Consider the following 25,847-nt stretch of genomic DNA (forward strand, 5'->3'; position numbering starts at 1 on the left):
AAATGCAAGCATAAATGAGTCTGAATATCTTGTAGAGTTTCCAAATGAATTTCTATCTCACTTTAGTCTTCTCCAAATCCAACTTAATACCCATCCAACCAAGTTTCCCTTTCTTGTTTCTCACAGAATGGATTACTTCCTCTGTTAATGTGATATTATCGCTACTATCTCTTCCAAGCACAAAGCTATGTTTAGTTGTACCAACAAGATGAGGCATGGCATCTATGAACCTTGTAGCTAGGATTTTTGAGACAACTTTATATGATACATTGCATAAGCTAATTGGTCTCAGCTATTTCATGTTCATCATTTGTTCCACTTTAGGGATAAGACTGATTAAAGTATAGTTGATATCTTCCACCTTCAAAGGGCTATTGAAAACATATTTCACCATACTGCATTATGCAAGTCCATCTACATCCCAATTGCTCTGATAAAAAAAAACTTGAAAGTCATTTGCATGGAGCTTTAAATCCACCCATATTCAAAATTGCAGATCTGACTTCCTCATTGGTCACAGGTGGTAAAGTATTTCCTTTCGAAAGATAAGCAAGGGAAACACATCATGTAATGCAATAAGAACAATTTTTATTTGGCGAGTACATATTTTTGAAAAATCCAGTAACCGTGAAGTACAAGCTATCACTAACACTAGCATGGATCTAATTCCCTCATCATTTTGAAGATCTTCTATTTTGTTTTCTTCCCTTCTAATCATTGCTTTGCCATGAAATAACCGTTAGTTTTGATCACCAAATTGGCGTCATTTACACCTAGACTTTTGAAAAAAAAAAACTTCTTGATGAAGGAAATCTTCATATTTTATCCAGAGAAATTGCAGATTCTCCAGAAACCAATCATGTCCTCCACCCAAACTTATAGCAATACCATTCAATCGGTTTAGGAGTTTCTTCTTTCTCTGAAAAATATTTCCAAAGATATTTGTGTTCCAATCACAAAGATTAACTCGAAGGTTTTCCACTGTCTCATTCCCAATCATTGCGCCTCCAATTACTTCTCAAAAATTGAGGAAACTGTACATGGGATAACCCAGCAGGCAGCAGCTTGGAAACAAAATGGTCTTCTACATTTGTCTTAGCTCCTGATTAAGAGTGATAAGAAGAGGGGCATGATCAAACTTTAAGCTATGAAGATGGTAAACAGTAACCCTGAGGAATTCTAATCCTGCATTCAATATTACACATGACTCTATTGAATCAATCTTGGCACCCTCCTTGTTTCCAAGTGAAAGAGTTACATACAAAACCCATATCAATTAATTCACTACGTATTCTTTCATGATCATGCATAGTAACATTAAAATCCCCCATCAAGCACCACACTTCATTAGTATTTTCCACCAAACTCTTAATATTATTCTAAAGCTTTTTTAGAAGAATATTTTTGGTCGTGACCAAGGTATCCACACAGCCGACAGCCGTGAGACTAATTCCAAGCCCCACGGTCAGCGCACTAAGCGGTAGGGGGCTGACCAAGGAGTTTTTTCTATTCGCAAAAGTTGAGATTCAAATTTCTTAGAGGAATATAGTTTGAACTTCCATAAAAATCATTAAAAATACTCATTAAAACATAATATAACGAAAAAGAACATTTTAGAGAAAAATTAAATTTTAACATAATTTCATTATTTTAATAATTTAAAATAAAATTAGTTTGAAATATCCAACGATCCGGTCGGAGTGATAAAAAATGACTGTTCGAACTCCTAATTCGAGAGTTCAATTCTTAGGAACCGTAGTCCTGGAGACCCTGTTAGCCTTCACTATATCCAGGTCGAAATTGTGAGTGCAATTTAACACAAAAAAAAAATTCTTAATTATTTCAATATTTAATGACCAAAATTAATTTTTTAATTGTTTTTTTTTTCGATGAAATTTTTTTAATTGTTGAAATGTAAAATTTGTTTTACCTAAATAACACAAGTTTACAATAATCGAAATCAGACGAGTCCGAGACTGAAACTGTGGCGTGGGTTTGCTGCGATTGCTTTGGTAAACCACTCTCTTTCTCCTTCTCATTCTCCTTGTTCTTCAGATTCGTATTGATTTTGCTTGATTGAATCTCTCAACCATCAATTTTGTTACAACTATTATCATTCATTGTTTTTCTCTCTCTAGTTTCATTGTTAGAACTATTTGTTCGCTGAATGATTCGAATTCGAGCACGGAAATGGGTGTATTTTTTTCGATTCGAATGATGAAACCCATTTTTTATTTTTGATTCTAGTACTTGATTCAGTTATCGATTTTTCTAATGGAACTGAATCTGATTCATGGGTCATTGCAGAGGGAAACAACAAGTGAAGGAGTAAAGAAGAGGGGTTAATGGCGGACACCACACAAGGTTCATCGTCCTTCTGGGATGGCTACAAAGAATTTTGGTCACAGAGGTTTGCCTTTCTGGGCAACTATTCCAAGTTTGTGAAGCGTGAGAAACCTGTCCGTTCCTGGTCTAGCTCTGATGTTGAGGAGTTTATTGCTTATGATCCGGTTCACGGACCCGTCGTAATGATTCTTTCACTTTATAATTATCTCCATTTGTGTCCTTTGATGTTTGTTTTGATTTATTTCATTGTCTTTTGTCTGTTGTTCGTGGTTTATTGCTTTTGATGTTCATTTGGGTGTTCCTGGCTGTAGTGATTTTTGTTGTTATTTGCCATGGTTTGGCTGGAAGAAAGTGGTTGGTTTTAGATTTTGAGTGCATGACTAAATGAATTTCTTGCTTGGTTAGACTCTCTCAAGTGTTTGGTGTCTTGCTGGCTGCTAGGATAGTCTTTGCATTTGTTAGATTAGTTTGAATTCAGAAAAGGTGATGGTTTCCTTCTCTGTGTCAAACTTAGTTTAGATTTTATGAGGATGACTGTTTTTATGACAAACTAGTGCTGTCATTTCCTTCATAAATTCCAAATTAGGGTATTTGTGAGTTGAGTTTTGGAGGGGAGGGAAGGGAAGAGGGAGGCTTATGAGAAGCCCTCCCCTTGTTTGGGAATTTTTAGAAAAAAGGTGGGGGGGGGGAGTGTTTGTGGAATTTCTGAAAACCCGCCTAGACCCTCCTTTAGTTGTTTTGTTCTGAAAAGGATGGGTTTACACCACTTCCCCCTCTCTGCCTCCCCTCCCCTTTCGCTCAAAGCCTTCCCCTTCCCTCCCCTAAAAACCCACAAACACACCCTTAAGGAATTTTAGGTCTACAACAGGACTCTCCTACTTTGTTTTGGATTGGAAAAATGGAGTTATTCCAGCTTTTCCTCTAAGATTTGTGTTTCAGTGTGAGATGCTCATTTAGGTAATCATTTGTTCATTTTTTGTTATTTTGTGTATCTGTTTTGTTGTTTAATCATAGGCTTCTCCCCAGAACTAGTTAGCAATCATCTTCTCAATGATATGGACGGTTTCAACTAATAAAACATCAGATTATAAAGTAACATATCCTACTTGACCAGCAAGATAAAGGGATCAAAATGAATGTAGTGTAGCATGCTTAGAAAAAAGTAATGCTTAACAATCCATAAACAACCTGCTAGCTTGTGATCAAGTTAAGAAGAGCACAATGAACATAGTGACTGGCCTAGATATAACAACAAACTTGGTACAGTATAAATTTGATCGTCTTTTTTAAAGATATAAGAACAACCTGCCTAATGCATTTGTGCCTTTTTTTCAAAGAAAAAACACTTTTTAAATGGAAATATATGTTTGAGAAAAATTATAGGAAATTTGTTGGGTCATAAAATTGTATCATAAGCTTTAAATTTTTTAATGAACACTTTGAATTTGACAACATTTATCTATCTATGGGTGGTTATGATTCTTATGATCCAATGGGATAGAAGAAATGAACATGTTTCCAGCACCCACAGTGATTGGTGGTACCCTTGAAAAATCCCAACTCTTCCCAAAACATAAATAGGAACATAGTATAAAACAAAAATCAGCATGGACTAACCAAATTTCTGTTTCTTATTTTTATTGTCTGTTGGAGCTCAGTCTCTTAATAAGCAAATGAAAACAAATTGAAGTTGTTAACCCTTCAACATCAATAACTGTTTGTAGCTGTCAAATTTGTAGATTATTTTCTGCATTTTTTTGTGATTTTGGTAAATAGAAATAGTTCACCTGCTGGAATATATTGTGTTTTTTTTTTAAAATTTCATATTAACTGTGATCTGAAGTGCTGCTTGGATAAATTTCCTTTTTCCCATGTCAGCTGAAAACTGCTAGAGAAGCAGTGCAATATAGTGTCGCTGGAAGTGCTTTGGGAGCAGTAGTTACTGCAGGTGTTGCCTTGAAATATTCAAAGAGCTTACATGGTAATTAGCTACTTTTCATAATATTGATACCTTTTACTACAGCAACATACTTTTGGATAGATGTTAACTTGATTATCATATTGTAAGCAAAAGCAGACATCATTCTTGCTCTTTTTGACACTTAAAATTCTTTGACTCTTAAATTAACTTTATAATATTTTCTATATGAAGTTTTTATAGGGTTTTTGAAGTGCAAGTTGTGCAAAAGTATTTTATGCACATTGCTAATCATACACTGTTGTTTCCCCTGCCACATTGAACAGGTGCTGGACTGTCTCTTTTAGCTGGAGGTATATTTGGGTGGACATTTGGGCATGAGGTTGCAAATCATGCACTTCAACTTTACAGGGTAGACACATTGGCTGCTGAGGCTAAGTTTCTGGACTGGTGGAAATTTAAGACTGAAGGAAGTGATTAAAGCTGTTGGCTTCTGGGTGTTAATGCTGCGTGCATTTGTTACCGTTTCATGGAAATTGAGAATAATTTTTGTTGTTGCCTGTGGGATTTGTGTCCTCTGAATAAGTACTTTGATGTGATCAAGTTTTAGAACCAATGCATCATATGGCAAAACAGGTTGACTTTATGACATTTTTTCTGACTGTATGTGGTGATTTTTGTTACTGATTGTTGACGGGATCATAAGGGCTTGCATTTTCTACTCTGAAACAGGGGGTGATATCCTAATAGAAAATAGTCACGTGAACAAACTTTTACCTCAATTCTCGGGAAGAATTTTGCTTACTTTTTATCTTAAATTTGCGTCACATCCGTCTACACTAGTGTTGATGATTATTCAAACATAGCTTTAAGCAAGAGCAAGCAATGTCCAAAGAGTTAAATGTACTTTAATGGAAATTAATTCATAATACAAGTGAGAGGCATGTTAGCTCTTCGCATGACGTACAAACCCACCCAAAGTTGTCATGGAATCCATAACTGTTTATATTGTGGCTCTTCATGCTTGCTTCTGTGGAGAACCTTTAAGTTGATAAAGTTCTTGGTTGAGAAAATTCTGAAGTCGTCCGAATATCTTCTATTGACCATAGAAAAATAGAAAAATACTCAGGGTTGGAAGAATGTGTAGAAAACTTAAAATTTGTTGGACCCAATTAAAAAGGCAACGACCAAGGCCTTTTTAAGGTTAAAAGCAAATTAAATTAACACTTGGAAAGTTGGAACACCACTCCTCCATTTTTAGTGGCCAACTTTGGCAGCCTACGCACACCTCTTTGCTGTGAAGAAGAATTCTTCCTCCTATAATCTTGGGTATGGTTTTGATGGTTACAACAATACTACAAAAGAAGATAAAGAATGAAGGCCTCAAGCTAGAGGTGTTAAGATCATAATAGCTAAATTTATTGATTTCTGTATTGCTTTCTAGTTGATTTTTTTTTTCTTCTTAGGAAGATCACCTAAATTCTCTAGTTAATATGCCCTCTCAAATTATTAGAATGTGTTTAAATTGAGGTTAAATGGTTTTATAATTAAAATATTTAGAAACCCTAGATAAAGTGACTTAAAATGTGTTTTTAAAAGGTTTTCATAGTAAAAAAAAATCAGCATAACAAATTACCAGTTTTCAGGTTAACTCATCTTTGTTTGTAACACATTTGTTACAAACGATAGGAGGACGAGTACTTGTTGGTGGAAATACAATGTTGATGGATCAATTAGGAGTTCTAAAGAGGCAGGGTGTGGCGGAGTCCTCCGAGATAGCGATGGTCATTGGGTGAGAGGCTTCTGTAGGAGGTTGGGAACCTCAAATCCTTTGCTTGTAGAGTTTTGAGCTATCTATTATGCAGCGGAGCTTATATCCAAGGAAGCTTTCCCAAGGGAGGTCGTGGAGAGTGACTCGACGGAGGCTGTGGAGGCAATTACTTTTAGTGGCGTTCTGGTCAATCCTTATTTGGATCTTGTTCGGGATATTCGTCAAATGATCTTGTTCCGTATTGAAGTTAAATTCCAGCTAGTTGCACGTGAGGCAAATTCTGTAGCGGATATCCTTGCTAAGAGCGCTCGCATGCTTGGTTTTGGTGCCCACATTTTGCACTTTCCTATGACGGAGTGTCGTAGCTTGTTATTTCAAGATGCAACGGAGGCCTTAGCCTCCCTCTATGCTCCTGCGTTGTAGTGTTTTCGCTTTTGGGGCTTCACCGTGCCATGTTACCAACAACATATAATAACTATCCTGTCTCCTTGTACGTTGTGAGTGTAAATTCAAAGCAACAAGTTGACTTCTCATAACTATAAACGAAGAAGTTGATTTCCCATCTCTATAAAAGAGATTTCATAGTTAGCCGAAACTCTCCCTATAAATAGGAAAATGAATATTTGTAACAAAATTACAGTCATAATTGTCAATCAAAATACAAAATGTAAATTTACCAGTGTATACTTGAATACCAATATGAAAATCATTAGAAGAACACTGGCTTCGTCAAAACATTTTTTTTGCTTTTCTAATTGCTCACATGATACACATTGATACACACTCGATGCTGATACAGGGGCACACAAAATTGTATGCTTAACGAGGGAAATCATATTAAAAACAGTAAATTACATAATGACAGATCTCACAACATTTACGTTATATCTGGGTGTCCTGCGGCTTAATCAAATTCATGCTGAAATCCCAGAGTTTCTTGGCCAAATCAATGTCTTTTCCCCTTGAACTTGCTTTGGCAAGATTACTATTTTGAAAGAACTCGCCACTGATTCCCTGGACTTGTGGGTTCAATGCTACATAGCATGTTGTTGCTGCTCCCTATAGTAAGGTTTGACAAGGTAAAAAACATTGAACATCAGAAGAATCACATGTTAATATCAGATTTATTTTAAATCTTTTTTATAGATTCAATCACCAAACAATTTCTTCTCCACATAGTCATAGGTCATATCGGTTAAGCTTACCTGAGGTACATTTTTAAACACGACTCTCCCAAGTGTATTAACTAGACCTGCATAAATCATACAAACATGTATCCATAAACTCGGTAACTATCATTATCTAAATGGAAAAATACTTGCATATAGAGCCATCCATGAAAAAAGAAATAGAAGATAACATGAGTTCATATTGGCATGGTCTAGTTAGGTGTTGCATAATACTAAGGCTGCCTCCATGTGAGGTGAACATGTGAAATTGTTTGGCAAGGGTATTTGACTATTAATCATGTTATGTTGAGAGTTCAAGTGTGAGTTTGAAGTCGCACATCGGTTAAGAATCAGTGGCGGACCTACCACAGGGCTTGGTAGGTCCAATGCCCTAGCTCAAAGTAAAAAAAATACAAATTTCTTTGGACTAGGTAGGTTTTTTGGCCCAAAAAAAAATTAAAGAAAAGGCAAATTTATAAGGAAATGCAAAGTTTAGGGACTTAATCATAAAATTTGCCTAGGCTTCCTAAAATTTCTAGTTCCGCCACTGTTAAGAATGATTGGTGTGAAGACAATATAAGAGATGTGACTCTCATAAACTCAATGTCTTAAGGTTTTGGGTAAAAATGTAGTGTTCAGTTCTATTGATGTCTAGCTTCCTTGACCCATGGACTCACACTGTCCCCCCAACATGTTAACCAGCCTGAACTCAAAATATGAGATTATAACACCTAAAACTATGTTGAGGAATTGGAACTTAGAGACATCTCAAGGAAACTAAACAACACTGGTGTCCTCTACTAATGGAGGATTATGCAGTATACATCATTTAGTTTCCCAAATCCTATGTTTTTAAATAATTCCTAATCATTACCATAAATTCATATGAATAGTGCAATGTCGTAGTTACCAGAAACTATACGTTGACGACGAAAAATCTTGGTGACAATGGCTCCTGGATCAAGAGAATTAGCAGTAATATCCACCCCTTCTTCCTGATCAAGTTGCAACAATTAATGAACAAGCAATATCACGTATACACCACAGACAAGCATTGAGGAACCAGAGAGCCATTTTCACTGAGTAGATTCACAAACATAAGAAAGTCATCAAAACAAAGAAATAACAGAGTGAGTAACCAAACAAAATTGTCTTGTGATTTTGGTTTTAGGAGTTGACTAGGTGCGAGAACTGAAAAGAAAAAGCTATAAGCTGATTTTTTTTACCAGAATAACAAACATATCGTTCAAGCTACGATACAATAAACTTCAACATACCTTGAGATGTCTTGCAAGTTCATTGGCATGTAATATGTTTGCAAGCTTTGATTTCCCATATGCAAACCACCTGCAGTAACTGTACACAAGGAAGCAAACATAATGTACTAGTACAACATAAGATTCCACTGCTGTCTATGGTCAAATCCCATTTCCCTGAAAAAGAAGCTATGCTAGCATAATTTATCACACCTAGTGTTTAGACTACTTCTTACCTTGATTGATCATTGATTTTATCAAAATTGATTCCGCCAACATATCGGTGAGTGACGGAGGAGACATTAACAATTCTCCCCTCTTTCTTACTTTCGCGTGCTGTTTTCTTCATAGTATCCAACAGAAGATTTGTTAAGAGAAAATGACCTGTGGAATTACATGAATTAAAACTTATAGGATTCAGATCATTTTAACATCTTCTCAGCCTATGCTTTTGAATTTTTTTTTAAAGAAACAGTGGAAAACTAATTAATTTGAAGTTTTATATAAACTATATAACCCAATTAGATGAGCTAAGGCAGATCAAAAGTGTTGAAGATGATTTATGACCCTTCTACCATGATTGAGAGAGAGAGAGAGCACTCACATATTATAGCCAAACTATTCCTTTCTTAAGAGCTTGAATAAAAAAAAAATGAAAACATCATATTCATATTCCCCAATTAACTCCTTACTCCTTAGAAACATTTTCATTGTCATAATGTTTATTTTTTCCCTATATACACCGTGAAGCTCATAAAAGATTTTGTCATTGTCTTCTTGAAGATTATAAAGTTCCTACATACCTATATGATTTGTGGCAAAGTGTAGTTCAATGTTGTCTTTGGACAGTGCGAAACGGGTTGCCAGAACACCTGCATTGTTTCTTAGAATTGCAACAAACAAACAAACAAACCATGAAACACTACTATTCCATTGTTTCCTTATATGAAAAACTTTGACAATGTAGCCCATATACTCTTCTTACATCAGAATGTTTAGTGGAAGACCAGAGGAATTGAACTCTGATGCGAATTTCTGAACAGATGCGATTGAGCTAAGGTCTAACTCAATGGCATCAACTTTAGCTGTGGGAATCTTCTTAAGTATTGCATCTTTGACATCTTGTGCAACAATCATATTTCTCACCCCCATAATCACATGGACACCATGCGAAGCAAGAACACGGGTAGTCTCAGCACCAATACCACTGGTAGCCCCTGTTATTACATTGTCCAAAATCAACCAAACTTTGCATTTAATGGTAAATTTCATATTTTTTTTGGAAATGGTAAATTTCATATTGAATTTCCTATTTCTTTAACATTGTAAGCTTTTGAAACTGAAAAAAAAAGTTACGGCTCCTCTAAAGTGAGTGGACGAACTTTAGAGGGAAAAGTAAGCATCACAATCATTGCAGAATCTAGCATGGACCAGCTAAAATAGTAATTCACCTATTCAGTGCTTAGTAAAATTTTCCAAAGACAAAATTATCCTCAATAAATATTTCCAAAATTATCTCAAATCTCATATTTTCATCTTCTTCGACGACGACAGCGAAACAACTAGATACGATGGCAAGCGCAGGGCAGCACGAAGACTCTCCCTTCTCCCAGGTTCGATGAGGTTTCTGGTGTGGCGAGAAATCACAGTGGTGGAGGCTTCTGGTAACAGGAAGTCAGAAACGACGACCTTGGAAGCTTCTAATTGACCTAGCTACTTTGTTTCTGTTCTAGAACAAACCCTAAGACTAAGTAGGCTGCATGAGAAACGAAACCTTAAAGTTGCATTCAGTAAAAAGATGAACATTCATCCGCCCAAATGTCTTTGAACTGAAATAGTTAAGGTAAACAAATGAGTGACAAAGAGAAGGAGCTAAATCCGGGATCCCTAGGAGAATCGGCCATGATAGAACCTGACATGTCAACTGGACGAACCTAAGCCGCTTGCTAGGCCACATCATGCTGGGCCATCCTTCCTTAATGGCCAAGCCCAGTTTCCCATACCTACGTTGGTCGGCCCAAAAACCCCAACTGTACACAACCCTCCAAGGTTTGCGTCTAGAAGCTAGGCCAAAAGGCTTTGAGAAGTCAAATCACATCAGTCGACTGACCCCCCATCCCATGCTTAGGAGAGGCTGAAAGTATTCTCACCGTCCAAGAATACGTTGACACCTACTTCACCGCCAGCTTACAAACCATGTGCAAGCAAGTCTGTGCCCACATGATCCAGGCTGTCGCCCAAGACAGATTGGACGAGTATCTTTTCAACGGCGAGTGCTTACTTTATTGCCTAGTTTGTTTCTATCTTGCATATCTGTTCATGCCTTCTAAAGTTTTTCCTCTTGTTTTTACAGTTGGTGGCGTCAACCTTTCCCTGGAGGCCATGGACGCCTTCCGGAAACGCCAGCAGGCCCTTGAGAAAGAGCAGAAGCTGCGCATACAAGCATCAACACTGGGTCCCGACAAATTTTCTTGAATGATGGACTTGTTGTTTCCCGGCCTTCTGGTACTTGCGAACTTAGCCAACACATCCGCCCTAGTGTTTTGCTCTCGAGGGACGTGTTCAATGTCCACCTTGTCAAAACGGGTCATCAATTGCTTAACAGTTGTCAAATATCTTCCGAGCTGTTCGTCCCGCACTTGGTAGGTTCCCAAGACTTGCTTGACCACCACCTGAGAATCACTCCGTATCGATAATGACCTTACTCCATCATCCAAAGCCAGTTTTAAACCTACAATCAGGGCCTCATACTCAGCTTGGTTGTTCGTCACATTGAACTCGAACCTTAGCGACTGTTCAATTTGTATTTCTCCTGGCCCGTCCAAAACAACATCCGCCCCGCTACCAGCCAGATTCGAAGAGCTGTCAACTGAAAAAATCCACAACGCCTCCTCCTTTGGGGTCCCGCCGGGTGTTAATTCCGCAACAAAATTTGCCAAAACCTAGCCCTTTACCGCCCCTCTAGGCTCATAAGTCACTGAGTACTCTGTCAACTCTACGGACCAAGACACAAGACGTCCCGCCAGGTCCGGCTTTCGCAGGACTTGCTTTAAAGGCAAGTTCGTGCGCAGCACCACTTGACAAAATTGAAAATAAGCGCGGAGACGTCTCGCTGTAGTGATTAGAGCGAATGCTGCTTTCTCAATTTTTTGGTACCTCAGTTCAGCTCCCTGTAAAGCTCTACTGACAAAGTAAATTATGTTTTGCCGGCCCTCCACCTCTTGAACCAAGACCGTGCTCACCGCCATGTCCGTCACCGCCAGGTAGATAATCAGGGGAAGTTTGATATCTGGCTTTGACAACACAGGTGGTGTTGACAAAAGACACTTTAAGCGTGCGAAAGCCTCCTCACACTCGTCAGTCCACTGGAAGGTCGCGCGCTTCCTAAGACATTTGAAAAAAGGGGCAGACCTCTCGCCTAAATGGGGGAGGAACCGCGATAAGGTTGCGATTCGTCCTGCTAGTTTTTGGACCTCCTTTACATTCGATGGACTCCGCATTTCCTTGATAGCCTTGCACTTATCAGGATTCGCCTCAATTCCTCTTTGTGAGATCATAAAGCCTAAAATCTTTCCGCTCTGAATGCCGAAAGTACATTTTTCTGGGTTCAAACGGACATTGTGCTTCCGCAGCTCCCCGAATGCCTCTGCAAGATCAACTTCATGTGCTCCACCGGACATTGTTTTTACCACCATGTCATCGACATATACTTCCATGTTCCGGCCCATTTGTTTATGGAAGATCATATCCATCAGTCGTTGATACGTCGCGCCCGCATTCTTAAGGCCGAAAGGCTTGGTTTTGTAGCAGAAATTGGCCGTCTCGCATTCTTAAGGCCGAAAGGCTTGGTTTTAACTTTTCGAAAGCATCTCCGTAAATGACATCCGCTGAGCTCCCCTGATCTAGCAACATTCACTCAGTATCATACCCGCCTATTATGAGCAGGACCACTATTGGATCGTCCTCATGCGGAGCTATTCCCTCAAAATCCTTTGTTGTGAATGCGATGGGCGGGTGATCAAAGCCATGCTGCCCAGCATGGACCAAGTTGACCATGCGCAAGTATCTCTTCCGGGCGGATACAGTCTCGCCTCCACCGCTGAAACCTCATGAAATACTACATACACGCCCCAGTGGCTCATCTAGATCTAAGTCCGCCTCTTCCACTGGCGCCACTTCGTTGTTGGCTTCAGTGTCCGCCACAAATTCCAGCAAGTAACCCTTCTTGATTAGGCGCTCCAGCTCATGCCTCGAGGTCCAACACTCGTCCGTTACATGCCTGTTCATCCTGTGAAACTCGCACCATTTGTTCGAATCATCATTCACCGGAGGTCTGGACCGCTCCCTTGGGAATGATATCAACTTCAGACGTGTAGCCTCCTTCAGGATGTCAGAAACTGGCGCATTCAGCACTGTTCCACCGCGTGCCGGGTTCATGTCGGTCGTTCCTGCTTCTTTAGATGCTCCAACTGCATTCACAACCTTTAAAGGCTTCGGGGCGGACGACCCTGTTGACGGTCGCGCCTGATACGGACTTGGGCGACTCGTTCTCGCCTGATTGAATTTGGAAGTGGGACCTGGATGTGCTTCCCCTTTGAGAGATGCAGACCCGTTCCGCTTTTGCTTCTGACGATTATCTTCCTCCTCCAGGATGTAGCTTCGTGCTCTCGCCCTGATTTCCACCATGGAGCTTGCTGGGTGCCTCGTCAGATTCCCGTTCAAGCGCCCCTCCCTGAGTCCATTCTTGAAGGCTGCGACGCATACTGATGGCATTGAATCCTCCAAGTGCACCGAAAACTCGTTGAACCGCGTCATGTAGCTTTAATCGATTCATTCTCTCGCTGAATCACTGTTAGCAAAGCCACTATTGTAGCCTGCTCAGATCTGCTCGCAGAAAACTGAGACAAGAAACGTGTCGAGAACTCCGTAAAATCGGTAATGTGAAGGTGTGAAAAACGACTAGAAAGGGGGGGGGGTTGAATAGCGTTTTCAATATAAAAACTTTCCCCTTAAGATTTAAAGTAAATCTTTTCGGTTTCTCTAAGATAGATGGTGCAGCGGATAAAGATAGAGAGAAGAGAGAAGCACACAAGTATTTTATCCTGGTTCACTTGATAAATCCCTCAAGCTAATCCAGTCCACCCGTTAAGGTGATTTCTTCCTTCTTCGAATGAAGGCAATCCACTAATCAGATAATTGTTACAACTGCACTTGAAACCTACAAGTGACTAACAATACACTGGCTTAGCTCACACTAAGATTCACTCTCTTAGTCTTCTCTAGGATCCGATCAACCTTGATCTCCTAAAGGAATCACCACTAAGATTCACTCTCTTAGTCTTCTTAAGGATACTGACCTACCCGGTCCCTTAAGGAAAATCAAACAACTGTTTTTGGTTGGTGTTTACAAAGGTTTGCTTCTAAATAAGCTGAGTGTAAACTAAATAAGAACAGATGAAGAAAGTAGAGGCTTGAATCTTTTCTTGTATTGCAGCTCTTGATCTCTCTCTCTTAGCTTTCTTCTTTTTCTTCAGCCTTTTATAGTCCAAGGTGCAAAGGATATTTCTGTTGAGAGAATATGACCGTTGGAGGGCATTTCTGGAACTTCCAGAACCTGCTGTGGCTGAACCTTGGTAGGTAGGCTTATCAGAATAGTACACTGCTCTTGTACTTCTTGATAGAGACATTTGCCTTTAACCATTGACTTCTGATCAGAGGAATGCTTCATGTTGGAACTTGTGAAGCTTGGTGATCAGAGTCAGAGGGATGCTTGGATCCTCTGACCTTCGTAACTTCTGCTTCTGGACCTTCAGAGCTTCTGGACCTTCAGAGCCTCTGGTCCCTCAGAGCTTCTGGTCTTCAGATCTTCTGATCCTCAGATCTTCTGATCCTCTGATCCTCTGATCTTCAGATCCTCTGATCTTCAGATCCTCTGATGAATATATCTTCTGGTGTCAGAATCAGAACCTGTTTGTCAAAACACTCAAGACAAACATTAGAGTATCATAGTTGTTCATCCACAAATAAATACTTGTTATCATCAAAACATAGAGTTGTACCACATGACCAAATCTTGATCTTACATAATGGACCCAGGAGGAAGGGTCGTGAACCAAGTCATTGCCGACTTCCTGAAGGTGGATGGAAGTAGTTTACACTTCACTGCATCGTTCACTCCAGCGATTACCATCCTCGTGTTGAAGTAAACTAGATGCTCCTTTGGATCAGAAGCTCCGGAGTAGGAATTTAGGGCGAGTGTCTTTACATGCTTTGGGATCTCTGCCTCTGCGATCCCCTGCGAGAAGGGTTGGAAGTTAACCACCGCCGTCGCCGTGTGACGGTCAGATCCTTGATGATCCATCTTGCCCCGTGTTAACTCTGTCACCTGAGTTTGCAAAGCCTCATTCGCTCTTTGCATCGTGTCAAGCCTATCCAAGATCTCTCGGAGATCTGGGTTTTCACCCACATTCGCCGCCATGCTCGGTTGTCCAGTAGCAGCCGGTAGTGGTGTTGCCTCGGGATGAGTCCCGGTCAATCTCGCCGCAACCGCTCTTCTGGTGAATCCAACCAGCTCTCACTGTAGTGGGACTGATGGTGTTACCGTCGGGCCCCACGGTGGGCGCCCAAAAGTGTTCTTACACGGCCAAGAGCCCCCGAATAAGAAGGTTTATGGTTTAGGGTTCCGTGCCGCAAACACAATGAATGTAAGTAGAAATGAGAACCTGTATATTCAATGAAGTATTTTGCCTTTAATAGTGGAGCTGTTACATTAACCCTAATCTATTACATATGGGCCTCATCTATGCTCTATGGGCCTGACTACTAGCCCACTATCTACCTGGTCCATTTCCCACGCTCGCACACATATACGTTCACTCGCCATCCTATGACCCCTTAACCCTAAGGACCCGCCAAAGGCCTATTTGGCGAGTCCTGTCCAGTTTTTAATTATATTTATAAATATTATGTAATTTGAACTGTCAAAATTATTTTATTAATATATATGAAGACCGACAAAACTTTAGGACAAAACAAATTCATTAGGACCACGATAACACCACCTTATCAATAATGAACCTATCTGTATTAACCAACGCATACAACCATTAATTGAATTATTTTATTAGTTTTTTTTCAAAGTTGGTAATTACTTTATTAGTTATCATTCTTCCTTTATCTTTTAAAGTGAGTCATGAATATGAAGGAAAATCTAAAAAAAAAACTTAATTGCGTCCCTTAATTTAAACTATGTGTGATCCTCCTCCCTTAGAAAGTGCGTGTGACGGCATGGAAATGTTATCCGATTTTTATCACACCACAAGTGTAACATATGATAGAGGAAATAAAGTTTTGCTATTAAATTAAAATTAAAACAAAATTGACTAAATCCTTGATCCTATATGGTGTCCCCTTAGATGCCTTCACCACATCATAACAAACGTCAGATTGTACATTTATCCAATTGTTATTCTACTAATTTTTATTTATGGTCATCACATATTGACATCAAACTTTCTAGCTCTTGCATTTTATTTTCACTCCATTCATCTTCGTATCTCATTTTTGTCCTATCATATCATTGATTAAAATATTTTTTTCTCTCACCACTTTTCTTATCTTTCTATAGCTATATGTGTGATTGGTGTGTTCTTTCCTTTAAGTTAATTTAATTTAAAACTGTGAAATAGTGCTTTACACTTGTCGTTTGATACATGCATCATATAGGAGAGCTCTTTCGAGATAAAAATTAAATTAAAAGAAACAAAAAAAAGAATGAGAAAAGTGACCGACCTGTAACAATAGCAACGAGACCATTCCCATCGATTCCATGAGTAACATCCTCAGCTGTGGAAGATGATGAAAACCCAGAAGCCCCTTTTCTACAGAACGGCCACATCCAGGTTTTCTCTGTCCCTTTCTCTCTCTCTCTCTCTCAACCCAGAAGCCCCTTTTGCGGATAAACTTGCAAAAGATGGGTGTAACAGGAATGAATCATTGTGGGTATGTCTAGATATATAATTTTGACTAAGATGTCAAAAGAAGGCTGCTGACTTTGTTGCAGTTTTCAGGATGTTCAGGTTCGGTTGTAGTTTCACTGATAGAGGTACTGTTTAGCTTGCTTGCTGGTACAAGTTTTCTGTTTTGCTGCATCTCATTTAATTTCTGTTTTTTTCTTCTGTATTGCTACTCTCTCATTTCTTGTAGCTGTAATCTTTGTATGGATTATAGAGCTTTGCCTCTCTCTTATATATATATATATATATATATATATATATATATATATATATATTCTATTTGGTCTTTCCAAAAAAAGTTTAAATACTTAATTTCTCTCACCAATTTACTTTTTATATTCTTTTGGTTTTTCACATCAACTATTGGAAAATCTGGCTGGAACTTTACGCAGAATTCTGGTTGGCGAGGGGACCAATCTATAAATACTACCGCTTTGTTTGAAGGTAGAGGTGTAAATAAAAGAAATGGATATGAGGAAAAAAAATATAAGAATATGAGTTAATTTTCCGTGATTTTTATGTTATTTTATTGATAAAAAAAAAGAGTGAATGGAAGCAAAAGTGAGTGTAATTACTGTTTTACCCCTCTTTTTATGATTATAATACGGGAGAAACTTATATGCAGTACCCTAAGTACTGTTGGTGTTGTTATCCAACCAAAATATTACATGTGGACTGTCCTTACACATCATCACCCCTGACCTTCATTTTACCCAAAAATTGCTCGCGACCAAAACGCCAGCCTCCTCCTTTAACCTCCAAGTCTTCCCACTCACACGAAAACTCTGATGTTGAATCCCCTAAACCCACGACATGGATGGTGATGAAATGGAGAATGTTTCTAATCACTCTCCTGGTTCTTCTAGTGGCATTCTCTTAGCCCTTTTGCAAATTCAGCATACATCAATTGAGTCTTGATTCATAAAATTGAGAAGCTTCAAGCAAAAAACAAATCCTCTACGTTCCTGGACAGAATTCAGAAATGAATTGGTATTTGGTGGGGCTTCAGGGGTTTGCTCATCCCATTAATGGTGAATTGGTGATGATGAGATGTAGTTTCCAAACGAGAAACAGTGAGCGATGGTGGCTATCTTGTCTTGAGTGTGGCTATGTCATGGTAACAAGGTGGACTAATTGAGGTGAAGATGAACGCGCAAGCCATGGTAGTGGTGAGCGATTGTTAACCATGAGAGCAGTTTTTGGGTAAAATTGAGGGTTAGGGGTGATGATGGGGAATGACAGTCCACATGTAATATTTTGGTTGGATAACAGCACCAACAGTACTTATGGTACTGCATATAAGTGTTGCCCTTATAATACAACATAATATACTGTTTTACCCCAAAGCTCTGCATGGAGAATAGAGCAATTACCTAGATTAATAGAGAAACCCACAACGAAATAAACAACCTTCATGGTTTCTCAAGATCCCACCACACGCAACATGATCATTCAAGGAGGTAAAGGAACCTTCTGAATTCATTTCAATCCAATCATGCATAGGAGGAGACCATCTCCATTCCATTTTCTTGCCCATTCATTTTCCACTTACATCCAAACACACAAAAAAGTAATTTTCCACTCATAATTCATCCTACCAACTTTTTTCCTCATAAAATACATTCAAACAAACAAAGTGGTACAGGCTATTAAGATCAAAGTCCTGTTCATGTTCATAGTGGATTTCATTGATTGTGGTGTTGGTATTCTACAAATGGTGCTAATTTGGTGGGAGAGACCGGTTAATGAAACAATGAAATATCAAACCATATTAAATGCAACTTGGACAATGCAACGTGCGAATGAGAAAATTTAATGACTTTGATAGTAATTAAACTTTTTAATATTAATGTTTTGTATTAATAAATTTACACTTTTCAAAAAATTAATGATTTCACAGCTAAAAAGCTAAGAGAATAATATAAAAAAGGGAAAATTAAATTCAAATTACTACCTTGACGTTTAGCTTCCGTGCGAATTAACCCCTCACATTTTTAAATGTATATTGATAACCTTATGCTTTTTGAAATGTGTAAATTTAACTTTCTGTTAAATTTTAATAAAATTTGTCAAATGACATGCACATGACTTTTTCTTTTCCAAAATTAACCTTTGTAAATGAATCTTTGTTGTGTGAAAAAATTCATGCTTGACGTTCCAGAATTTTTTTCCACCATTTTTCTTCTAGCCAAGTTTAGTACTTTATTAGTTACTACTTTTTTTCATGTAGCTTAAGCTTTCATCTACTGTTTTGACGTGTCTATTGTGCTTTAGTGCTTTTTATTTTAAATTCATTGGTTTTATATTGAATTCTTACTCGGTCAAGGTTTTAGATGGAGTGGGGGAATGCAATGAGTTTTTACAAGGGGTAATTTTGGAAAAGAAAAAATTATGTGCATGTCATGGGACAAATTTTAATAAAATTTAACAAAAATATTAACAGAAGGTTAGATTCACACATTTCAAAATGCTTAAGGTTATAAATACACATGCATTTTAAAAGGTGAGGGGTTAATTCGCACGGAAGCTAAACGTTAAGGTAGTAATTTACATTTTTCCTATAAAAAATTAATAATTTATATAATATATTTAGTATTTTTAAAATTCTTGTTAAAAACAGTCCTAAAATATCTATACGCAGCCCTAAAAAGGCAATTATTTTTTTTTGAAATACCGAAAGGCAAAATGGAATGCATATTTCTCGTTCAGTCCCTTCCTATCCATTTACTGAAATAATTTTGCGAAGGTAGTTTCACCAAGGTTCCTTACTAAAACAATTTGTTTGTTGCATACAGATTTCTGAAGTGTTCGATTTTGGTTGCTCTCAAGTCAGCTAATTGCATGTTTAACAAGATTGCCATTTTACCCAGATAAAAATAAAATTTCATTTTTCCAATTTAATGAACATTGATGCTATGCGCCATCAAGTATAAGTTTCATAACACCATACATATAGGTTCAATGCCATATAGAGGCATAGAATGCAATAATCAGATACTTATATCATAATACTTTTCATTCAATAGAGAAGTGTTTTCCATCTGCATTGACAAATGCTTTTGAGTTTTGAGTATTCTATTCAGTTAATTTCATGCTGAAATCCCAGAGCTTCTTTGCCAACTCAGTGTCTGTTCCATGTGAGCTTGGTTCAGCCAAGTTAATGTCTGAAAAATACTTGCCACTAATCCCCTTCACTTGTGGATGCAATGCTACATAGCATGTTGTTGCTGCTCCCTATAGTAAGGTTCAAGAATGTGGACATGGAAGAATAAAATAATCACTAAATGAATTTTGATTTTTTTTTAAGATTAAGTAAGTAATCAATACCAAAGTGTCCCTGGCATTTATGTTCAACATGTCAAACTTAGTTAAATTACCTGCTGGACACTTTTAATCTCGTATTTCCCAAGCACAGTATGCATCTCTGCATGAATCAGACAGAAAAATAACCATAAAACTCAGCAACTTTTATCATCTGAGTGGAAAATTTCATTGACTAGAACCGACTAAAGTAGTTCTGTACACAACATAAGTTAATGTTGCAATTAAGTTCTAATAATTATAAAGAAAAATAAATAACTAAGATGTCCTCCACATTATGGTGGATTATGCAGAATACTTAGCAGCTCCTCTGAGTCATGTTAAATAGTAAAGCAAGCCATCACAAACGGCTGAGATTTTATAAACGCTATAGTTTGTTATACATGTGCAAGTATGTCATTACAATGCCAATTGTTGCTTTCTCAACACCATTGTGACGGATTACTTTACCCTCTAAAGTGATTCCATTACTTTACAGGAGCCAAATCTGTGATTTTAATATATCTAATTCTACGATGTGCATAATCTGTAGACAAACCATAAATTGACATAAATGATGGAAATGTGGTACTTACCGGCTGGCATAGTTAGACCAACCTCAAGATTTACAATACCGGTGATAATCGCTCCCGGATGAAGAGAATTTGCAGTAATATCTACTCCTTCTTCCTGATCAAGATGCAAAGATTAATATTGAGCATACTATTGTATACCACAGACACCTAATGAAGAAAAATCAAAGGGACATCTATAGGAGTATATCCTAATTACATATAAGATATATTTTCTAATCTGAATGTAGTTTCTCTTATACCTAGATTCTCCTATACCATCTTTTCTCATAAATAAATGAAAGGAAAGTCATCAAAATGAAAAAAAATGAGAGCAGTTGTCATATCTATATTTCATAGATATGTATAGTTTCCAATAACTAGTAACTACTGAAGAAATTTATCTTGTAGAACCAGTGAGGTATAGGGATTAGAAAGAGTAGTGCACAGAAGATAAATACTGCTAAAATAATTTAAAGTAATTCAATAAATAACTATTTTGGTGTATTAAATTACTCTCGCAATTTCGACCCATATGTGGTGAAGGCCAAAGGTCTCCTCTCCAAGGGTGCTGCTCATAAGGATCGAATTTTCGACCTAGGGGTTCAAACAACCACGTTGGACCACTGCGACCAGCAGCCATTGGATCCATGAATAAAATGCTATAACTCCTTACGGAACAATGAACATAGTGAGGAGATATAATATAAGAACAAAATGTGGACAACAAAAATTTGATATCTCCAACCTAACCATACAAAACCAGACAGAACATCAACCTCAGAAGTTCACCAGTTCATTGTTCAACTGGTTCATCCAAACTGACCTTTGAAAATTGAAATTGAATAAAATAAAAATATATTAAAAAATTATTTAAAATATTAGATATAGGATCTAATAATGTTTAACATATAAAGACTTCTTGTAGCATTAACTTCCCTAAAGACAATGAAAAGAACAAATGTGTCTTCAGGGACATCTGTTTCTCAGTAATCTCGGCCAAAATTTTAAGGAAATTAAATGGAGCCAATAGTGCTAACTTTTAATGGCCATCACTAACCAGCTAAAATGCGTCACTTTGCTTAAAAATAAAAACTTTTAGCAACTTCTTCACTAGAATAACCACTTTATCACATTAAAGTACGATAAATGTCAACTAACCTTGAGACGTCTTCCAAGTTCATAGGCATGTAAAATGTTAGCAAGCTTTGATTGACCATATGCCTTCCATCTCTGGTAGCTGTACACAAAGAAAGGAAACAAAAATGATGATATATACAAAAGTCTGTACTCTGTACGACTTAGAGCCCGTTTGGATGCAAGTCAAAGAACACTTATTGGAACTTACTTCTTGTTTGGATACGGATTAAAGACCACTTATTAGAGCTTATCAACAAGAAAAATCACTGGATAATTTCCAGTAAGTGTTCTTTGGTCCACATCAAAACAAACTCTTAGTGCTTTTTTTAGTAGAGAAGCTTCAATAGCGCTCTTCAGTCCGTATCCAAATAGACTCTTATTCCATGGGCATTAAAATTAATATCAGCAGGTTTTCTGTACTACAGACTTTTTAATCTGATACCTTCCATAAGAGGCAGGTGACAACAAATTTATACAAATCAAGTTAGCAATGTAACACCTTAAGTGACATATAGGCACAAAAAAAGAATAACTCAACCTTCAAAATCTACAATAACATTTCTTTATATAGCTGTATTTTCAATGGAACTAAAACTGGGTTTCCCAATAGTCTGTGCTTAGGCTACATCTTACCTTGACTCATCATTAATTTTATCAAAAGAGATTCCTTCAGGATATATATAACGGTGACCATCAGAGGATAGATTAACAATTCTTCCCTCTTTCTTGCTTTCACGTGCTGTTTTCCGCATAGTATCCAATAGAAGATTTGTTAAAAGAAAATGACCTGTGGAATTATGAGAAAAACAAAGTATTAAGATTCCTTTCATGTCTTCTCAGTCTGCATTTAAAAGAACATTGGAAAAATTATTTGCAGTTCTATATAAACTACCAACCACTGCTAATTATATAAACTTACAGTTTGAGAGTTGAGACAGATCATGAATAAGAGTATAAGGTTAAAAGATAGATTTCATGTATTAATGATTTACAACCCCTATCCTTTCCCAAAGAAAGAGAAGAAAGACAGAGAGAGAAGTTTCTTATGTATGTGATGCAACAGGACCAAGGTCTGAAAGAAAATAGATCATATTCCCAAAGCTCCCTAGAAAAATTCTCAGTGTCAATGTGTTTTTGTCTACCACGATTTACATGTGAAGGTCACTCATAAAAGAGTACATGTTACCAGATATCAGACTTTTCCTACATACCTAAGTGATTAGTGGCAAACTGTAGTTCAATGTTGTCTTTGGACAGTGTGAAAGGCGCTGCACAAATTCCTGCATTGTTTCTAAGAATTACAACAAACAAACCAGAAAAACATTAGTTCTCCTGTATATTTTTTCTCAAATGATCAAAATTTAGGTATATACATGAATAAGGAGAGTAATTGAAAACTGTACTGAAAACATCATTGAGTGGCTTAAAAATGTAGAACATTGACAATAATGTAGCTCATGTATTCTTCTTACATGAGGATGTTCAATGGAAGACCAGAAGAATTAAACTCTGATACAAATTTCCGGATTGAATCCATTGAACTAAGATCTAGCTCCATTGCTTCAACTTTAGCTGTGGGAATCTCCTTAATTATTGCTTCTTTGAGATTTTTTCCAGCAATCATATTTCTTACCCCCATAATCACATGAACACCTCGCAGTGCAAGAACTCTTGCAGTCTCAGTGCCAATACCATGGGTTGTTCCTGTTATGAGAATGTCCACCAGCAACAAAAATATGCAAATAATTAACTTTGATGATGATAAAAAGAATGTAGACTCCAGTACATATACCAAGCCAAAACAAATAGGTGCTGTGGTACCTTAAGGCTTAAGCCAGATTAAGGCGTGGTACCCAGAATGATATAAATTAATAGAAAAATAATACAATTTGAACTTAAAAGAAAATGATGGATGAAGATTTGCAAGGTTCAACATAGGTGAGGCATGAAGAAAGAAGATCCTGACAAGAAAGGATTTTAGATGATCTCTCAAAGTTGAAATTTAAACATAAAACCTTAGTTTTTCAAATCATGCATTGAACAATATAAACAAACTTAAATACAATATGTTATTAGTTCATTGAGTCATGAAACTTAAATTCTTAAAAATTGCAACAATAAATCATCCATTCTTTTTAAGAAAATAACAAAATTATAACTTAAAGTAATATATGAGGTACCACACCCGAAAAAAAATATGGGTACCACAGAATTCACCAAATAACTTGTTCAAAGAACTTCTTACTATTGTCCCAGCCAATTGCAAGAATGAAGCAGGATATAAACAAAGTTGGTCTTTGAAACTTCACCTTAATTTTTCTATTTCATCTCTCAAAGTTTCTAAGTCAAAATTAAGAACTATAGCTATGTGGTTCATTAAAGTATAGACATTAAGTTCTTCCTTGTGAATCCAATTGTAATTTACTTCTATGAGTGAGAATTATAAAGTATATTTGTATATTTAAAGCGTAGAAAATAAAATATGTATATATATATATTTGTATTTTTTTAGCGTAGAAAACATATATATATATATATATATATATTTTGTTAAAACTTAATTCAATCAAAATCAATTCTTCCAAAATTTACCCCAACAGAAAGGATTTGGAAGGGAACATGAGAAAGTTTTCACTTGAAAGGTACCTTGTCCAAAAGTAAACATTTCTAGTGTTCAACCAGCATGGAAAGGGAGAACAGAACAAAATTCCAGTACTCCTGTAGTAGACTCAACATCCAGTTCTCTTTAAGTTTAGATTAATTTTTTTTGAAAATATACAAAAAACTAATCATACATGGACATGTGTCATCACTTTTTGAAAAGAACCATGGTGCATTTGGATAAACATCTTAATCAAACATTTGACAAAAAACGCTTTAATATGCGAAATTTACTAAAATAAACTGAAAAAACGTTATGAATAATAATATATATATACTCTTATTTACAAGCTAATATGAATAGCTTATGTAAATAAGCTCAAAATAACTTATAGTAAACCATAAACTATTTTACATTACATTTTCCAAAAACTTACAGAAGGGTTTACACTGTAAGATAAATAAACTCTTCCAAACACTAAAGTGACAATTCTTAGAATTTTGATAAAGAAAAAGAAGAAAAGCTAATTAGTAAAACCTGTAACAATAGCAGTGAGGCCACTTCCATCAATCCCTTGAGTAACCTCCTCTGCGGTTGAAGACCATAAAAACCCAGACGAAGAACACATGACTACTACTCCAATTATTTGAATTTCTCTGCTTTCTCTGCTTTCTTTGTTGTGTTAGTTGTGTTTGGATTAATTGCATGTTGGACTTATATAGTCACAGTTGCCGGCTCGTTGAATCCCAAAAATGATGACTATTGATTCAGTATCAACACACACTTTATTGGTCCAAGTGTGTGGTGTTTTTTTCAAGTCAACAAGCTAAGTGTTAGTGTGTGGTGTTTTCTTCTTGGTTTATGTTTTGGGTTCGGCATTTTTTATTTTTTTTATTTTGTTTGGCATATGCTATTACTGTACCCGGCCTGCACTCTCCTTCTCTCTTATTTTTTTCTCCCCGTGTTATCTCTGGAGCAGAAGAACACCACTAACACCATTAACACATTTTGGCTCAGTGGTATAAGAATGGAGCAGTTTTTTTCAGAAGGTTATGTGTTTGGTTTTCGCGGCTGATGTGGGGTTGTATTGGTGGATGATTTATAAGTAAATTTGTAAGTAACATGTAGTTTCAGTAGCACGCCCTGACCCGTGGTGGTGACTGAAGTCAAACTCACCTAAACTTTATTAGTATAAAAAAAAAAGAACACAACAAAAGCGGTGCGCAGAAATTTAGTTGGTATTTAGAGTAAAAGAAAATGTTTAGTGGCTGAATTCTTTTTTGTATTTAAAGTCGTAACCTTAAATTTTCATTCTCCAATTTAAATCTTTTTGAGTTCGATAATTGGATTTGTAAGGAAAAACAAAAACCAACTCTGTCCTAGAGAGAAAACACCAAAAAGAAAAACTAAAAGAGCCAAAACCAAACACTTGTACCAAATCCAAAAGCAACATAAAATACACCAACGCTCAAGACGGCCACTGCTCCTTCAATTCCTCTGCAAGGCCTCAAATAGCCTCTTCGTCACTAGCATCAACCTCCAACCCCAGAAACTTGTCAAGAAGCCACGCCTTCTTGGCTCGCGTGAAATAACCACAAAACATAACACTACCCGGAACCAACAGTGCAGGAGAAATAGGTGGCGTGGCCACACCAGAAACATAACGGACTTAGGACTTCTCTTGATATTTGTAGGACGCCCGCGCCTACAAGGTTTGGGGGTAGGAGCTCTTAGATTCTGGTTATTGAGAAGACAAAG

The 25,847-nt window shown here is 37.2% G+C and overlaps 3 protein-coding genes across 3 annotated transcripts; 1 reads left to right on the forward strand and 2 right to left on the reverse strand.

Annotated features, from left to right (window-relative positions):
- Positions 1-1,936: 1,936 nt before the first annotated feature.
- On the forward strand, positions 1,937-4,947 carry LOC130738235 (succinate dehydrogenase subunit 6, mitochondrial). The gene is made up of 4 exons (XM_057590174.1): positions 1,937-2,012; positions 2,308-2,525; positions 4,225-4,327; positions 4,591-4,947. The coding sequence occupies exons 2-4, from the start codon at positions 2,346-2,348 to the stop codon at positions 4,743-4,745; spliced, it is 438 nt and encodes a 145-aa protein (XP_057446157.1). The 5' UTR covers positions 1,937-2,012; positions 2,308-2,345; the 3' UTR covers positions 4,746-4,947.
- Positions 4,948-6,669: 1,722 nt separating this feature from the next.
- Positions 6,670-16,733, reverse strand: LOC130738237 (short-chain dehydrogenase TIC 32, chloroplastic-like). The gene is made up of 8 exons (XM_057590175.1): positions 16,252-16,733; positions 9,446-9,677; positions 9,264-9,343; positions 8,697-8,844; positions 8,482-8,560; positions 8,115-8,199; positions 7,241-7,287; positions 6,670-7,094 (listed from the first exon to the last, which is right to left on the reverse strand). Exons 1-8 carry the CDS (start codon positions 16,355-16,357, stop codon positions 6,918-6,920), a joined length of 954 nt encoding a protein of 317 aa, XP_057446158.1. The 5' UTR covers positions 16,358-16,733; the 3' UTR covers positions 6,670-6,917.
- A 2,610-nt stretch (positions 16,734-19,343) lies between these two features.
- LOC130738238 (short-chain dehydrogenase TIC 32, chloroplastic-like) lies at positions 19,344-24,821 on the reverse strand. The gene is made up of 8 exons (XM_057590176.1): positions 24,627-24,821; positions 22,960-23,191; positions 22,699-22,778; positions 22,121-22,274; positions 21,509-21,587; positions 20,372-20,465; positions 19,853-19,899; positions 19,344-19,709 (listed from the first exon to the last, which is right to left on the reverse strand). Exons 1-8 carry the CDS (start codon positions 24,715-24,717, stop codon positions 19,551-19,553), a joined length of 936 nt encoding a protein of 311 aa, XP_057446159.1. The 5' UTR covers positions 24,718-24,821; the 3' UTR covers positions 19,344-19,550.
- Positions 24,822-25,847: the final 1,026 nt, after the last annotated feature.

The sequence above is a fragment of the Lotus japonicus genome, chromosome 2 (assembly GCF_012489685.1).
Source record: "Lotus japonicus ecotype B-129 chromosome 2, LjGifu_v1.2".
Classification (NCBI taxonomy): domain Eukaryota; kingdom Viridiplantae; phylum Streptophyta; class Magnoliopsida; order Fabales; family Fabaceae; genus Lotus; species Lotus japonicus.

Bases quoted from the DNA above. Each gene is read 5' to 3' on its own strand.
- LOC130738237 (XM_057590175.1), bottom strand. From the start codon at position 16,357: ATGTGGCCGTTCTGTAGAAAAGGGGCTTCTGGGTTTTCATCATCTTCC. The intron at 9,678-16,251 runs GTCGGTCACTTT...ATGTAATAACAG, and splicing joins TCTCGTTGCTATTGTTACAG to GGGCTACCAGTGGTATTGGT. The intron at 8,200-8,481 runs GTATGTTGAAGT...CAACTTGATCAG, and splicing joins AACTTGCAAGACATCTCAAG to GAAGAAGGGGTGGATATTAC.
- LOC130738235 (XM_057590174.1), top strand. From the start codon at position 2,346: ATGGCGGACACCACACAAGGTTCATCGTCCTTCTGGGATGGCTACAAA. The intron at 2,526-4,224 runs GTAATGATTCTT...TTCCCATGTCAG, and splicing joins ATCCGGTTCACGGACCCGTC to CTGAAAACTGCTAGAGAAGC. The intron at 4,328-4,590 runs GTAATTAGCTAC...CACATTGAACAG, and splicing joins ATATTCAAAGAGCTTACATG to GTGCTGGACTGTCTCTTTTA.
- LOC130738238 (XM_057590176.1), bottom strand. From the start codon at position 24,717: ATGTGTTCTTCGTCTGGGTTTTTATGGTCTTCAACCGCAGAGGAGGTT. The intron at 22,275-22,698 runs GTATGTAGGAAA...ATAATTCCACAG, and splicing joins GTTTGCCACTAATCACTTAG to GTCATTTTCTTTTAACAAAT. The intron at 20,466-21,508 runs GTTAGTTGACAT...CATCTTGATCAG, and splicing joins AACTTGGAAGACGTCTCAAG to GAAGAAGGAGTAGATATTAC.